The sequence below is a fragment of the Saimiri boliviensis genome, chromosome 1 (assembly GCF_048565385.1).
Source record: "Saimiri boliviensis isolate mSaiBol1 chromosome 1, mSaiBol1.pri, whole genome shotgun sequence".
In the NCBI taxonomy this organism is placed as follows: Eukaryota; Metazoa; Chordata; class Mammalia; order Primates; family Cebidae; genus Saimiri; species Saimiri boliviensis.
The window spans coordinates 259,434,284-259,448,978 of record NC_133449.1 but is presented as its reverse complement, the minus strand read 5'-3'; the positions used below and the strand labels follow the sequence as shown (position 1 = coordinate 259,448,978).

Here is a 14,695-nt window from a genome sequence, read left to right as displayed (position 1 = left end):
ACCATTCAGGACATAGGCATAGGGAAGGACTTCATGACTAAAACACCAAAAGCACTGGCAACAAAAGCCAAAATAGACAAATGAGACCTAATTAAACTCCAGAGCTTCTGTACAGCAAAAGAAACAATCATTAGAGTGAATTGGCAACCAACAGAATAGGAAAAAATTTTTGCAGTCTACCCATCTGACAAAGGGCTAATATCCAGAATCTACAAAGAACTAAAACAGATTTACAAGAGAAAAGTAAAGAAACCCATCCAAAAGTGGGCAAAGGATATGAAAAGACACTTTTCAAAAGAAGACATATATTAGGCCAACAAACATATGAAAAAATGCTCATCATCACTGATTATTAGAGAAATGCAAATCAAAACTGTTGAGATACCATCTCACACCAGTTAGAATGGTGATCATTAAAAAAGCTGTAGACAACAGATGCTGGAGAGGATGTGGAGAAATAGGAACACTTTTACACTGTTGGTAGGAGTGTAAACTAGTTCAACTATTGTAGAAGACAGTGTGGCGCTTCCTCAAGGACCTGAAAATAGAAATTCCATTTGACCCAGCAATCCCATTCCTGGGTATATACCCAAAAGATTACAAATCATTCTATTATAAAGACACATGCACATGTATGTTCATAGCGGCACTGTTTACAATAGCAAAGACCTGGAACCAACTCAAATGCCCACTGATGATAGACTGTACAAGGAAAATGTGGCACATATACACCATGGAATACTATGAAGCCATAAAAAAACGATGAGTTCATGTCCTTTGTAGGGACATGGATGAACCTGGAAACCATTATTCTCAGCAAACTGACACAAGAACAGAAAATCAAACACCGCATGTTCTCACTCATAGGTGGTGTTGAACAATGATACACAAGGACACAGCGAGGGGAGCATCACACACTGGGGTCTGTTGGGTGGACCAAAGGAGGGACAGCAGTGGGGTTCAGGAGAGACAACATGAGGAGAAATGCCAGATATAGGCGACAGGGGGATGGAGGCAGCAAACCACATTGCCATGTGTGTACCTATGCAACAATCCTGCATGATCTGCACATGTACCCCAGAACCTAAAGTACAATTAAAAAAAAAAAACAAGGAAAAAAAAACCAATAGTGCTTCTAAATGAATTAAAGGATAAATACACTGTGTAGTCTGAATACCTTTTAAAATTATAATAGAATAAATTCTAGATGAATGCATTTATGAATTACATACTTTATAATACTTCATAGCTTATCCCAGTCTCTAACATTTATTGTTAATATTTACCAGGCCATGTCACTTATCATGCCTACTTAATCCTCACAACAATCCCACAAGGTAAGTAATGTTATAATCCAAATATATAGATGAAGAAATTAAAACCTAAAGAACAGGGGACATAATTAAACTACAGAGCTTCTGCACAGCAAAAGAAATAATCAAAAGATTAAACAGACAACCTACAGAATGGAAGAAAATAAGGGCTCATTTGACGAAGGGCTCATACCCAGAACCTACAAAGAACTCAAAACAACTCAACAAGAAAAAAACAACCCCATTAAAAAGTGGGCAAAGCACATGAACATATATTTTTCAAAAGAAGACATACAAGCAGCCAGCAAACATGAAAAAATACTCCACATCACCAATAATCATAAAAACGCAAATTAAAACCACAATGAGATGCCATCACACACCACCAGAATGGCTATCATTAAAAAGTCAAAAACCAACAAATGTTGGCAAAGACGCAAAGAAAAGGGAACACTTATACATTGTTGGTGGGAATACAAATTAGTATAACCTCTGTGGAAAACAGTATGGAGATTTCTCAAAGAACTAAAAATAGAACTACCTTTTTATCCAGGAATCCCACTACTGAATATCTTCCCAAAGCAAAAGAAGTTATTATATAAAAGAAATAATTGCTGGGCACAGTGGCTTATGCCTGTATTCCCAGCACTTTGGGAGGTTGAGGCGGGAGGATCACTTGAGCCCAAGAGTTTGAGACCAGTTTGGTCAACATAGGGAGACTCTGCCTCTACAAATAATTTTTTAAAATTTAGCCTGGCATGGTGGTGTGTGATTATGGTCCCAGATACTCAGGAGGCTGAGGTGGGAGGATAGTGTGAGCCCAAGAGGTTGATGCTGCAGTAAGCCATGATCACACCATTGTATTCCAGCCTGGGCAACAGAACAAGACCCTATCTCAAAAAAAATCATTATATAAAAAAGCCACCTGCACTTGTATGATTATCACAGCACTATACACAATAGCAAAGTCATGGAATCAATCTAAGTGTCTATCAGTGGATGACTCGATTAATATGTGGGATATAATTACACCATGGAATACTACTTGGCCATAAAAAATAACAAAATCATGTATTTTACAGCAACATGAATGGAACTGGAGGCCATCCTTAGTGAAATCATGCAGTAACAGAAAGTAAAAAAACACATGTTTTCACTTGTAAGTGACAGGTAAACAATGGGCACACATGGACATACAGAGTAGAATAATAGACATTGGAGACTCCAAGAGGTAGGAGGGTGAGAGGGGGTGAGAGATAAAATACTATTTGGTACGATGTACAGCATTTGAGTGATGGGCACACTAAAAGCTCAGACTTCACCACTATGCAATATATACATGTAATACAACTGTGCTTGTAGTCCTAAATCCATTAAAAAAAACTTAAAAGAAAAGTACTCCGCTAACACCAAACAACCAGGATTCAAACTCATCTTCTCATTTCAATCTTAAACAAAATGTTATGCTAACTCTACTTATAGTAAAAAAGTTTATCTTTAATTGCAATTACTGATTCTTTATTAAGTTTCTAAATAAGTGAAACCATTTCTGAGAAATGCCTGGAACTTGACATATAATAGGAAAATGAATATTTCTCATTCATTCCACAAACATTTCCTGAATATCTACTAGGTAAGCCAGGCATCGTTCTAGGCGAGGGGTGAATGAAACAAAGTCCTTGCTCTATGAGTTTAGATTTCTTTCCTGAAATATTTATGATTATAATCACATAAAAAGTAAGCAAATCTTACATTTAGAAAACATTATCTGAACCAACATTTTAAGTTTAGTTCATTTGTGAACTATATAACTAAACTCCTGAATGCCTCAGTGAAATTCCTCAATTTCTCCACAAGGGACTGTGTTCTAGCTAGTCCACTGAAATACATGCCTTTGGCCCCAAAAGGGACTGGAGGAATTAATCCGTTCAAGTCATTCCTCAGGACTGGGAATCATCTTAAAACTATTCAACTTTTATGGAGTACTTAGGAGCTGCATACTAACTGTAAAACATAAAGAATAAGGGAGAAATGTTAGGTGTGCTCCTGAAGAAAATAGACTGATACAAAAAGAACTAGGACCACCTTGAGAATGACCCTTGTTAATCTAAGGCGGTTTGCTAATACTTTCTTCAAGACTTGGCTAAAAACATCTTCTATAAGCCAGCACTGAACTCCTTAGGTATGTTTAGTGGGTCTTTGCTCTATGTGAACCCATAGCAGTTTGTGATGGCAAATCATTTGATTAGCAGCATGTCTGTGTGTAGCTTTAGGGAAGTACTAAGTGATAAAAAAGGTTAAATGAATGTGCTTGCCTATTTTAAGACAAATCCTCTCTAGCCCTAAATTATGCTATAAAGATCAGCAAAATAGTGCTAAGGAAAGTAAAGACCAGAAAAATTAAACCTACACATTTTACCTTTAAAGATAGGGATCCAGCTAGAAAAAAGTGGTCTACATCAATAACAGATGCTAAAAATCCAGCTAAAATGATTTCTCCGAAGTCAGTCCTCTTCTTGATTCCAATGACTACTGCCCATGACCACATGCCAATCATACAGTGTACTGCATTATCTGAGAGAGCGCGAAGCCAGTCATTTTGCTGAATTGTGGAAAACTGAAGAAGTCTGTCAGCTACAAGGCAAAATACCCCCAGACCAAGGCTGGAAATAAGAGATTCAGTGCTACAAGTCTGCAGTAAAGCATGGGTCTTTTCAGTCTCAGATGCCATCACAAACAATATGTTAGTATAGACTAAAAGCCATCAGGAATGAACGGTCTATTCTTCTTTATATTTTCAGCACCCTAAAGGAGAAAGTAGAGAAAAATGTGAATGAAGATTATGGACTGCCATACAATGTTTAAACAAAACAGTATCAGCAATAATTGCACAAATATAAAACCAAGATGCAAATACTGTCATTTCTTACATGTTATATATAATATGCCACACAGCTCAAGGAGAATAGTATATTTAGGAACAACAGGGTACATGGTATGCATCAAGGAGAATTTCAGAAAGCCCACCAACTGCAATCTCTTGCTTTAAGGTCATCAAATAGTTCTATCTCTCAGCTGTGTGTACTATAGGGTGGTGAATATCCATTCAGTTTGTGTATCCAACATCTGACAACAGTAACCCCTTCCTTTGGGAAAACTTTCTCACATTAAACTTCAGAATTCACCAATTAGAGTTTTCCATTTCCCTAATAATGGTGATAAATTTAGTAATGAAAGTAGCCAATCAGACTCCTTTCCAAAACTTTTCTTAGTGGAGCTGGTAGAGAAAGTTCCTCTTCATCTCGAAGGCCATGGGCTTCACTACATGAAAAAGCATAAGAAAATAAAATCCCAGAGAGACAAGACAGGAGAAAGGCTAATAGAATCATGAAGACAGTGAGTACTTATGTCCAATGTCTAAAGGTTCTCAGAGCTACCCTAGATCTTGCAGCTCACCCTCCACTTCTATGAGCTACCCTAGCATTTTCCCAATAAATCCCCTTTTCATTTCTGTTGCCTTGAACCAAATAACCTTAGCTGATATAAAACTGATATAAAAATTCAATCATAATTCTATGCTGAGTTCTCACCTGGCACAGAATATTGACATTATTTACCTAGCTAGAAAGTATTTGTCTACCCCAGTCTCTTGAGTAGCTGGAGCCATAGGTGTGTGTCACCATACTTAATTTTTTTTTTCTTAAAAGAGACAGGGTCTCCCTATCTCAGGGAGGCCTCAGACTCCTGGCTGGTCTTGAACTCCTGGCCTCAAGTGATCCTTAGCTTCTGAAAGTGCTGGGATTACAGGTATGTGCCACCATGCCCAGCCTTGTCAATTAATTTTTGATAAAGGTGCAAAGATACATCAATGATGGAAAAATATTCTCTACTGCAGCAAAGATGGCTATGCTGGTGTTTGAATTGCCTCTTGGGAAGGGTTGCAGATTTTATAGTGCAGCATAATGCCATGTGCGTCCATGGATGAGACGACACACATGTTAAGTTTTGTGGCCTTCCAGCACTTATTATTTTCAGCTTTAAAGCATGCTTAGAAGGAAAAGCTTATCAAAAGTATATTTTGACGTTTAGTTTTCCAATAATTATAATCTTGCCCATAGTATTTACCTCATTTTTGTGTGTTTTGCTGTGGGTAAGCTTTATAAGATAAATAATGTCTATATATGTTTCTAATGTTTAATGAGTAATCAACAAAATCTGCCAGGGAGTCCCTCTGGAACCATATAAAGCTCCTGGCTTTGAATGAGCCAGAAGTGTTTGTCCACATGGCAAATGATCCATGTTAAATGTAAATACTTTTTAGTGTTAATGTCTGTTCTCATAAGCAGGTATATTATGATGAAACGTACCAATTCTGTCATCATTGTGATCTTTAAAAACCTGCATTTAACAATCTAATTGAGGCCAATTGTGGTGGCTCATGCCTGTAATTCCAGCAATTTGGGAGGCCAAAGTGGGCAGATCATTTGAGGTCAGGAGTTCAAGACCAGCCTGGCCAACATGGTGAAACCCTGTCTCTACTAAAAATACAAAAATTAACCAGGTGTGGTGGCACACAACTGCAATCCCAGCTACTCAGGAAGCTGAGGCACAAGAATTGCTTGAACCTGGGAGGTGGAGTTTGCAGTGAGCTGAGATGGCACCACTGCACTCTGGCTTGCGTGACAGAGTAAGATTCTGTCTCAAGAGAAAAACAAAAACCTAAAACCAAAACAAACAAACCAAACAAAAAATCTAATTGGAGAACTAAGTTAATTTATTATTTGCCATAAACCAAGCAAAAGTAAATGTAATAATTTCAAAAGATTTATAAACAAATCTGAGGTATGGACAAATCTTTTTTTTTTTTTTTTTGAGATGGAGTTTCACTCTTGTTATCCAGGCTGGAGTGCAATGGCACGATCTCGGCTCACCACAATCTCTGCCTCCTGGGTTCAGGCAATTCTCCTGCCTCAGCCTCCTGAGTAGCTGGGATTACAGGCACGCACCACCATGCCCAGCTGATTTTTTGTATTTTTAGTAGAGACGGGGTTTCACCATGTTGACCAGGATAATCTCGATCTGGATAAATCTTTCACTTATTTTTTATTGCTCTTTAGTAAAGCAAGGCACAAAAAAGAAAATATCCAGGTCTCTTGTGTTATATCAGTGTGGTGACTGCATAAAATCGACAATGCTTGCCTGTGTAAATTTATGTCTTACTGTCAAAGCTTCATTCTTGACTGCATGTTGAAAATATGATTAAAATTAATAGAGAAGATAAAATAAGTATTTGAGATTTTTTTCAATAACACTGAACTTCTGCCAGTTTTTTCTGTCTGCTATTGTAGGCTTCGCAGCCTCATCAATCATTTGCTTGTGCCTGGACTAAAAAGTGCACTTGCTGATGCCAAGGCATGTTGGAATTTTCTTAATTCTCTTTCAGTGAGTGGAAAAAAAAAATACTTCCAAAAATATCCTACACATGAAAACAGAAGGGAGCCTTAAATAAAAATTCCCTTTGTACCACAGACAGTTTTTGGAATGCGATTGATTGCCAACATATCATTGAATGAATGTTGTAACCAAGAAATTAAGATTGTGTGAGTGGAAATATATGCTTAACCGTGGCTACTACACTTGTATAGCAAAGGTTTCTGTTAGTTTGCATTCATCTCATGTGAAAAATAAATACTTTATCAGGCTGGGTGCAGTGGCTCAAGCCCTGTAATATCAGCACTTTGGGAGGCTGAGGTGGATTGATCATGAGGTCAGGAGATCAAGATCATCCTGGCCAACACAGTGAAAGCCCATCTCCACTAAAATATGAAAAATTAGCCAGGTGTGGTGGTGCGCGCCTGTAGTCCCAGCTATTCGGAAGGTTGAGGCAGGGGATTGCTTGAACCTGGGAGGCAGAGGCTGCAGTGAGCCGAGATTGTGCCACTGCACTCCGGCCTGGCGACAGAGCAAGACTCTGTCTCAAAAAGAAAAAAAGAAAAAAACTTTACCTTAAAAAAAATAGTATCACTATTTTGGAAAAACAGTTTTCCAATTTCTCAGAAAGTTAAACATACTCTTACCATATAACCCAGTCATTCCACATGTAGGTATTTTCCCATAGGCACTGCGTACAGAAAGGCTTACACATGAATGTTCATAGCAACTTTATCTGAATTTGTTCCAAGATGGAAATATCTATAACATGTAAATAAACAAAAGGTGGCCTAAAAAGGAACATACGACACACATAAAAACATGAATGAATCTTGATTATAGTAAGTGGAAGAAGCCAAACAAACAAAAAGTACACAGTTAAAACCCATAGAACTGTACAACACAAAGGATGAACCCTAATTTAAAGTATGAACTTCAGTCAATAACATATCAATATTCATTCATTACTCATAACAAATATACCACACTATTGCAAATGTTAATAATGGGGATTATGCAGGGCAAAGAACATCTATGGGAATTCTCTATAATATTGGCTCAATTTTTCTGTAAACCTACAACTGCTGTTTAGGTTTATGTATTAGCCTGTTCTTGAATAGAACTACCTGAGACTGGGTAATTTAATAAAAAAAAAAAAAAAGGTTTAATTGGCTCATGGTTCCACAGGTTGTATAGGAAGCATGGCTGACGAGGCCTCAGGAACTTACAATCATGGTGCAAGGTGAAGAGGAAGGAGTCACGTCTTACATGGCCAGAGTAGAAGAGCAAAGTGGAAGGTGCTACACACTTTAAACGGCCATGATCTTGTGAGAACCCACTCACTTTACTATCATGAGAACAGCTAGGGGGAAAACTGCCCCCATGACCCAGTCACCTCCCACCACGTCCCCTCCTCCAATACTGGGGATTACAATTTGACATGGGATTTGGTTGAGGACACAAATCCAAACCATATCAGTTTATAAAGTTTATTAATTTCAAAAACTTACAAAAACTTAAAGTCCATTTATTTTAAAAAATTAAATAAATGAAGTAGTCACCAAAAAATATTATAAATTTAGGTGACAGGCATACTGCAGTTCATTATATTGTTCTCCACTTTTCTGTATGCTTGAAATTTTCATTTAGAAATGTTTTTATTAAACTTATTTATTTTTGGAACAGGGTCTCACTGTGTTGCCCAGACTGGAGTACAGTGGCTTGATTTTGGCTCACTGCAACCTCGACATCCTAGGCTCAGGTGATCCTCCTACCTCACCTCCTGAGTATCTGGGACTACAGGCATGAGCCATCATCCCTGGCTATATGTTTCCATTTTTATTTATTTAATAAAAAAATTCTTTATTTTTTGAGACAGAGTCTTGCTCTGTTGTCCAGGCTGGAGTGCACTGGTGTGAATATAGCTCACTGCAATATCTACCTCCTGGGCTCATGAGATCCCCCTACCTCAGCCTCCTGAGTAGCTGGAACCACAGTCAGAGTTGACCATGTCTGGCTAATTTTTTTGTAGAGATGGGATTTCGCCATGTGACCCAGGCTGGTCTGAAACTCCTGGCCTCAAGCAATCTTCCCACCTCAGCCTCCCAAAGTACTGGGATTACAGGTGTGAGCCATTATACCTGGCCTAGAAATATGTTTTTAAAAGGAGTATACAGTATAATTCTACTTAAAAATCTACAAAATACAAACTTATTTACAGTGACAGAAAGCAGATCCATAATTTTCTGGAGACAGTAGAGGCAGGAATAATTAAAAAGGAGCATAAGAAAACTTTGGTAAGAGACACATATGTTCATTATCTTGACTGTGGTGATATTTTAATGGTTCACAGCTTCACACATATGTCAAAACATATCAAACTGTACCTTTTAAACATATACAGTTAATTACATGTCAATTATACTCCAACAAAGATGTTAAAAAGTTAGGAAGGTACACTTTATTGATTATAAAACAGCAGGCTTTTGTTAAAAAGGAGGAATATAAAAACCAGAAACTATGGAAATGAACAAGTTGATTACTCAAATAAAATCTCAATGCAAAGTCTACTATGCACTGAAGCAATGCACAGTAGCATGAGTATTTCAAACATCAAAATTAGTAAATGAGAACATTTGCAAAGATTTTTTTCCCAAAGCTTAAGGGGAAAATACAAGACAAAGAGTTGGGCATTGAAAAAATTTTTCCAAAAATAAAGAGAAAACCTTTAGAGTTTCTGTGTCAAAAAAAAAGTTATCTTCAAAAAAGAATGTGATGATCATCAACCCTAAATGTCAGAATATTGTGAGGTAACATTTACAGAACTCTAAGAGAAAAAGATCATAGACTATAGCTTTCTACACATAGCTAAATTCTGGCACCTATGTGGCAACTGTGAATTTTAAAAGTTTTGCCTCAGAAATTACACACCCATGTAAGATTTTAAGGGGTAGGGGAAACTGAGGAGTAGAATTTCTCAATCTCTAGCAGGAAGGGAGGCAAATAAAAAAATCTGATCAATACAGCAAGACAGAAAAGAAAAAAAAAGAAAACCTTACTTCCCCCCAAGCTCACCCCAACTCTGCAAAAAGCAATAGGGACAAAATAAAATACAAATACCACAACAAATGTAAATGTGTTAAATTTCTCTATAAGGAGACAAACATCATAAGATTGGGATGAAAGAAAACATCACTAAGTTATTGTTCAAAACAAAACACCTCAAACAAAAAGTCTTAACAATACAGAAAATAAAGAGATAAGAAAATGCATGTCTAAGAAATACAAACAAAATGAAGTAGCAATGGTAATATTAATAGCAAACAGATAATTCAAGGTAAAAATGATCAATTAGAATTGAAAAGGATAAAATACTCATATCACCATAAAGTTCTATGGGGTAAGAGGATGACTTACATGTCAAACAACATAGCAGTAAAAAATTAAATCAAGTAGTCAAAAAAGGCATAATCTGAATAATATGATTTATAAAGTTTATCTCATACTCAGGTGTACAACTTCGTATGCTATCAAGTGGTGGTCCCAATCCTTTTTGGCACCAGGGACTGGTTTTGTGGAAGACAATTTTTCCATGGACTGGGGAGGGGGATGGTTTGGGGATGATTCAAGTGCATTACATTTATTGTGCACTTTATTATTATTACATTGTAATACATAATTAAATAATTACACAACTCACCATAATGTAGAATCAGTAGGAGCCTTTATCTTGTTTTCCTGCATCTAGACAGTCCCATCTTTGCACGGTGTGGGCAGTGACAGATCATCAGGCATACGATTCTCATAAGGAGCACACAAACTAGATCCCTTACATTCACAGTTCACAATAGGGTTCACTCTCCAATGAGAAACTAATGCTGCCACCGATCTGAAGAGGGGAGCTCAGGTGGTAATGTGAGTTATGGGGAATGGCTGTAAATACACGTGAAGCTTCACTTGCTAGCCTGCCGCTCACCTCCTGCTGTGTGGCCTGGATCCTTGGGCCATGGATCTGTACTGGTCCATGGCCCAGGGATGAGGACTTCTGCTATAAACAATACACATTCTTTTCAAATGTTCATGGAAGGCTCATAAAGTTAACCACATATTTGAATTAGGGAGGCAAAATCAAATAGCAGAATAGAAGGCTCCACTAATCATCCCCCAACACAAGTTAACAACTATGTACACAGAAAAAAAAACCTTTCATAAGAACCAAAAATCATGTGAGAATAATAGTATCTGGTTTTAACTTCACATCACTGAGGAGAGACAGAAGAGATTTTTTTAAAAAATAAGAGTCCTGAATCACTGTCGCCACCCCTCCCCTACGCCCCAGAAGTGGCAGAGTGTGGCAGATAATATCTCTGGGCACTGAGGGAGGGAGAACACAGCAGTTGTGAGGCACTGAATTCAATGCTGTCCTGTTAGAGCAGAAAGAAAAACCAGACTAAACTCAGCTGACACCCACCTACAGAGGAAGCATTTAAATTAGCCCAAGCCAAAGGGGAAATGTCCATTCCATTGGTCCAAATTTGAGTCTCTGCAAGCCTTGCTACTGAGGGTTACAGTGCCCTTTGTCTCAAAGTAGATTTGAAAGGCAGTTTAGGACATAAGGACTGCAACCCTTAGGTGAGTCCCAGAGCTGAACTAGACCCAGAGACAGTGGACTGGGTGGGCATATGACATACTGAGACACCATCTGGGGTAGCCAAAGGCGTGCTGGCACCACCCTCACATAACTACATGCTGCATATCTTGAGGTTCCAAAAAAGACTTCTTTTTGCTTGAGGAGGGTATCAGCTCAACCACAGCAAGACAGGACACTGGTCAGAGTCCTAAGGTCCCCATTCTCGGCCCTAGTCCCCAGCTGTCATTTCTAGACATACTCAGAGCCAGAAGGAAACCTGCTGCCTTGAAGGAAAGGACCCAGAACTGGCAGCATTCATCACCTGGACCCTGAATAACCAGCAGTGATACCCAGGTACAACATCAAGGGCCTTGGGTGAGCCTCTGAGACTTGCTGGCTTCAGGTGAGACTCAGGACTTTATCAGCTGTGGTGGCTATGGGAAAAACTCCTGCTTGAGAAAAGCAGAGGCAAAAGTAAAGGGGACTTTCTCTTTCATGTTAGGTACCAGCACAGCTGTAAGAGGATAGAGCACCAAGTAGGCTCTTGGGGTTCCTGATTCCAGGATTTCACTCTTGGACGGCATTTCTGGACCTTCCGTGGGCCAAAGAGGAGCCCACTGCCTTAAAGGGTGAGTCCCAGAATAGGCAGCCTCCATCACAAGCTGATTTAAGAGACCTTGTCACTTAAGGGACATCAGCAGTATTCTGGCAGTACTCTTTGTGACCTGGAGTGGTGAAGTCTATGGAGTCAGGATCCTTTGCCTTTGGAAAGGTGAGAGAAAAGTGGGAAGGACTGCATCTTGTGATTTGAGTGCCAGCTCACCTGTAGTGAAACAGAAAGCCAGGTAGATGTCTAAGGTTTTGACTCTAGTCCCTGACTCCCAGATGGCACCTCTAGACCCACCCAGGGTCTGGGGAACTTCACTGCCCTGAAAGGAAGGACACAGACATGTCTGGCTTTGCTACTGGCTGACTGTAGAGTCCCAGGGCCTAGAGAAAACACAGGCAGTAGCCAGTAAGTGATTATAGCAGGCATTAGGTGAGACCCAGTGCCATGCTGGGTTCAGGTCTCACCCAGCACAGTCATAGTAGTGGTGGCCACAGGGGTGCTTGGGATACTCCACCCTAGCTTTAGGTGGCTCAGAACACAGAGAGAGACTCTTTGTTTGAGAGAAAGTAAAGGAAGAGAACAAGGGTCCTTGCCTGGTAATCCAGAGAATTCTCCCAGATCTTGTCCATGACCACCAAGGCAGTATCTCTATGAGTCTGCAGGACACAGCATTACTTAGGAGGACTTAGAGTGCCTCCTAAAGCATATATAGCTTAGATTGTAATACCCAAGTCCTTTCAAATATCTGGAAAATCTTCCCAAGAAGTAAGGGTACAAATAAACCCAGACAATGAAGACTACAGTAACCTAAGTCTTCAATGCCCAGATACTGAAGAATATCTACTAGCATCAACACCATCCAGGAAAACATGACCTCACCAAATGAATGAAATAAGGCACCAGAGACCAATCTTGGAAAACAGAGATATGTGACTTTTTACACAGAGAATTTAAAATAGTCGAGGAAATTCAAAGAAATTCAAGATAACACAGAAAAGAAACCAGAATTCTATCACATAAATTTAACGAAGAGATTGAAATAATTAAAAAGAATCAAGCAGAGGCCGGGCGCGGTGGCTCAAGCCTGTAATCCCAGCGCTTTGGGAGGCCGAGGCGGGTGGATCACGAGGTCAAGGGATCGAGACCATCCTGGTCAACATGGTGAAACCCCGTCTCTACTAAAAGTGTAAAAAATTAGCTGGGCATGGTGGCATGTGCCTGTAATCCCAGCTACTCAGGAGGCTGAGGCAGGAGAATTGCCTGAACCCAGGAGGCGGAGGTTGCGGTGAGCCGAGATCGCGCCATTGCACTCCAGCCTGGGTAACAGGGGCGAAACTCCGTCTCAAAAAAAAAGAATCAAGCAGAAATTCTGGAGTTAAAAAATCCAACTGGCATACTGAAGAATACACCATAGTCCTGCTGGATATAGTGAACTCCAAGTTTCTCTTCAAAGAATCAGTATGCCAGTGTTCAGCTCTCTTACTCTTTAATTCTCCATTTTAAAGTTTAACTTCCTTGCAGTTTCAGTAAACAGCATTTTCTACCAGTTCTAATTAGTAGTTCACATCTGTTCCCCCAGTCCCCTGCTCTGTCCTGACTCATCCCAGTCACCTGCTCCAGTCACCTGCTCTGGTCACCTGCTTTGACCTGAGTCACCTCTGGTCACGAGCTCTGACCTGTCCCATAACTGTCTTTCCAGCCAAACTACCCACGCTGTCACTCCAGCTGGTACCCCTGTTCTCTTTAAAATAGCCAATTAGAATTAGCTTAGACTGTGCAGTCTGTCTCTATCCAATAGAAGAATGATACAGCAGAAGGGGCTACCTGCATCAGGAATAAGAACCCCTTCCCCACCCTTGTCCAGGTGTGTATGCACCATTGTTCCATCTTTGAGCCGCACCCTTCTATAGAAGTAAATTGCCTTACTGAGGAAATTTATATTCAAGTGCTACTTCTTTTGCAGCACCAAAAAATTTTACATATAACAATTGGTGGCCCATATGGGGACCCATTCCCCTCCAGGGGCAGTCTCTGGTTCTCTCTTGTGACGAGGCATGCCTCTGCTGCCTCGTTACAGTGGCCTCATGAGTGAGAAGTCAGGACCCACCAAGGCGAGGAATAAGCCCCATACTCTCAGCAATGCAGAAAAGAAACTGGCTGGCAACTTGGGGTAAAGGATCCTCACATACCGTGGGGACCATGCAAATCTGAGCACAGACCAAGGAAGGAAATGTCCGGGAGCCAGCAAAGTATTTCCCTGGTGGTCGGGATAGACTAAGGTAAGAGTAGCTGTCGGGGAGTGGTGATTCCTTGGTCGGGATATATCAAAGTAAAAGAAGCTGTGAGTAAGCAGTGAATTATTCTTTGATCAAGGTGTCTGGGGGAGTTAAAAAAAAAAAAGGAGAGACATTTCTGATAAGGGAAATTGAGTCTCATCGCAAAAGGCAAGACATTTCTGGTAAGGGAAATTGACCCTTACCCCCAAAATGGGAAATACAAGTAGGGTAAAGGATAAAAAGGATAAATCTAGCAACAATAATATTCCCCCTAATAATCCCCTAGGCCTAATGTTAAAATATTAGAATAATAATGAAGGGACCAAGAACAAGAAAAAGCAGCTGCTGTCCCAGACTCTTCTCCTATCCTTATCATCTCCCTCCTTATGCCCCTGCCTCTTGGAAACTGTCCCAAGAACCCAGTCACTACCAGCCT

At 39.8% G+C, this 14,695-nt stretch overlaps 1 protein-coding gene across 5 annotated transcripts in view; it reads right to left on the bottom strand.

The window, feature by feature from the left end:
- Nucleotides 1-14,695, bottom strand: part of TMEM267 (transmembrane protein 267) — a 43,248-nt gene that overhangs the window by 7,956 nt on the left and 20,597 nt on the right. For 3 of the 5 annotated variants that reach the window (XM_074386072.1, XM_010336632.3, XM_074386077.1), the window contains one exon: nt 3,733-4,118. In XM_074386072.1, coding sequence (XP_074242173.1) covers nt 3,733-4,044 — 312 coding nt within the window. In that variant the 5' untranslated portion in view covers nt 4,045-4,118. The other 2 variants (XM_074386085.1, XM_074386080.1) reach the window with 2 other exon arrangements.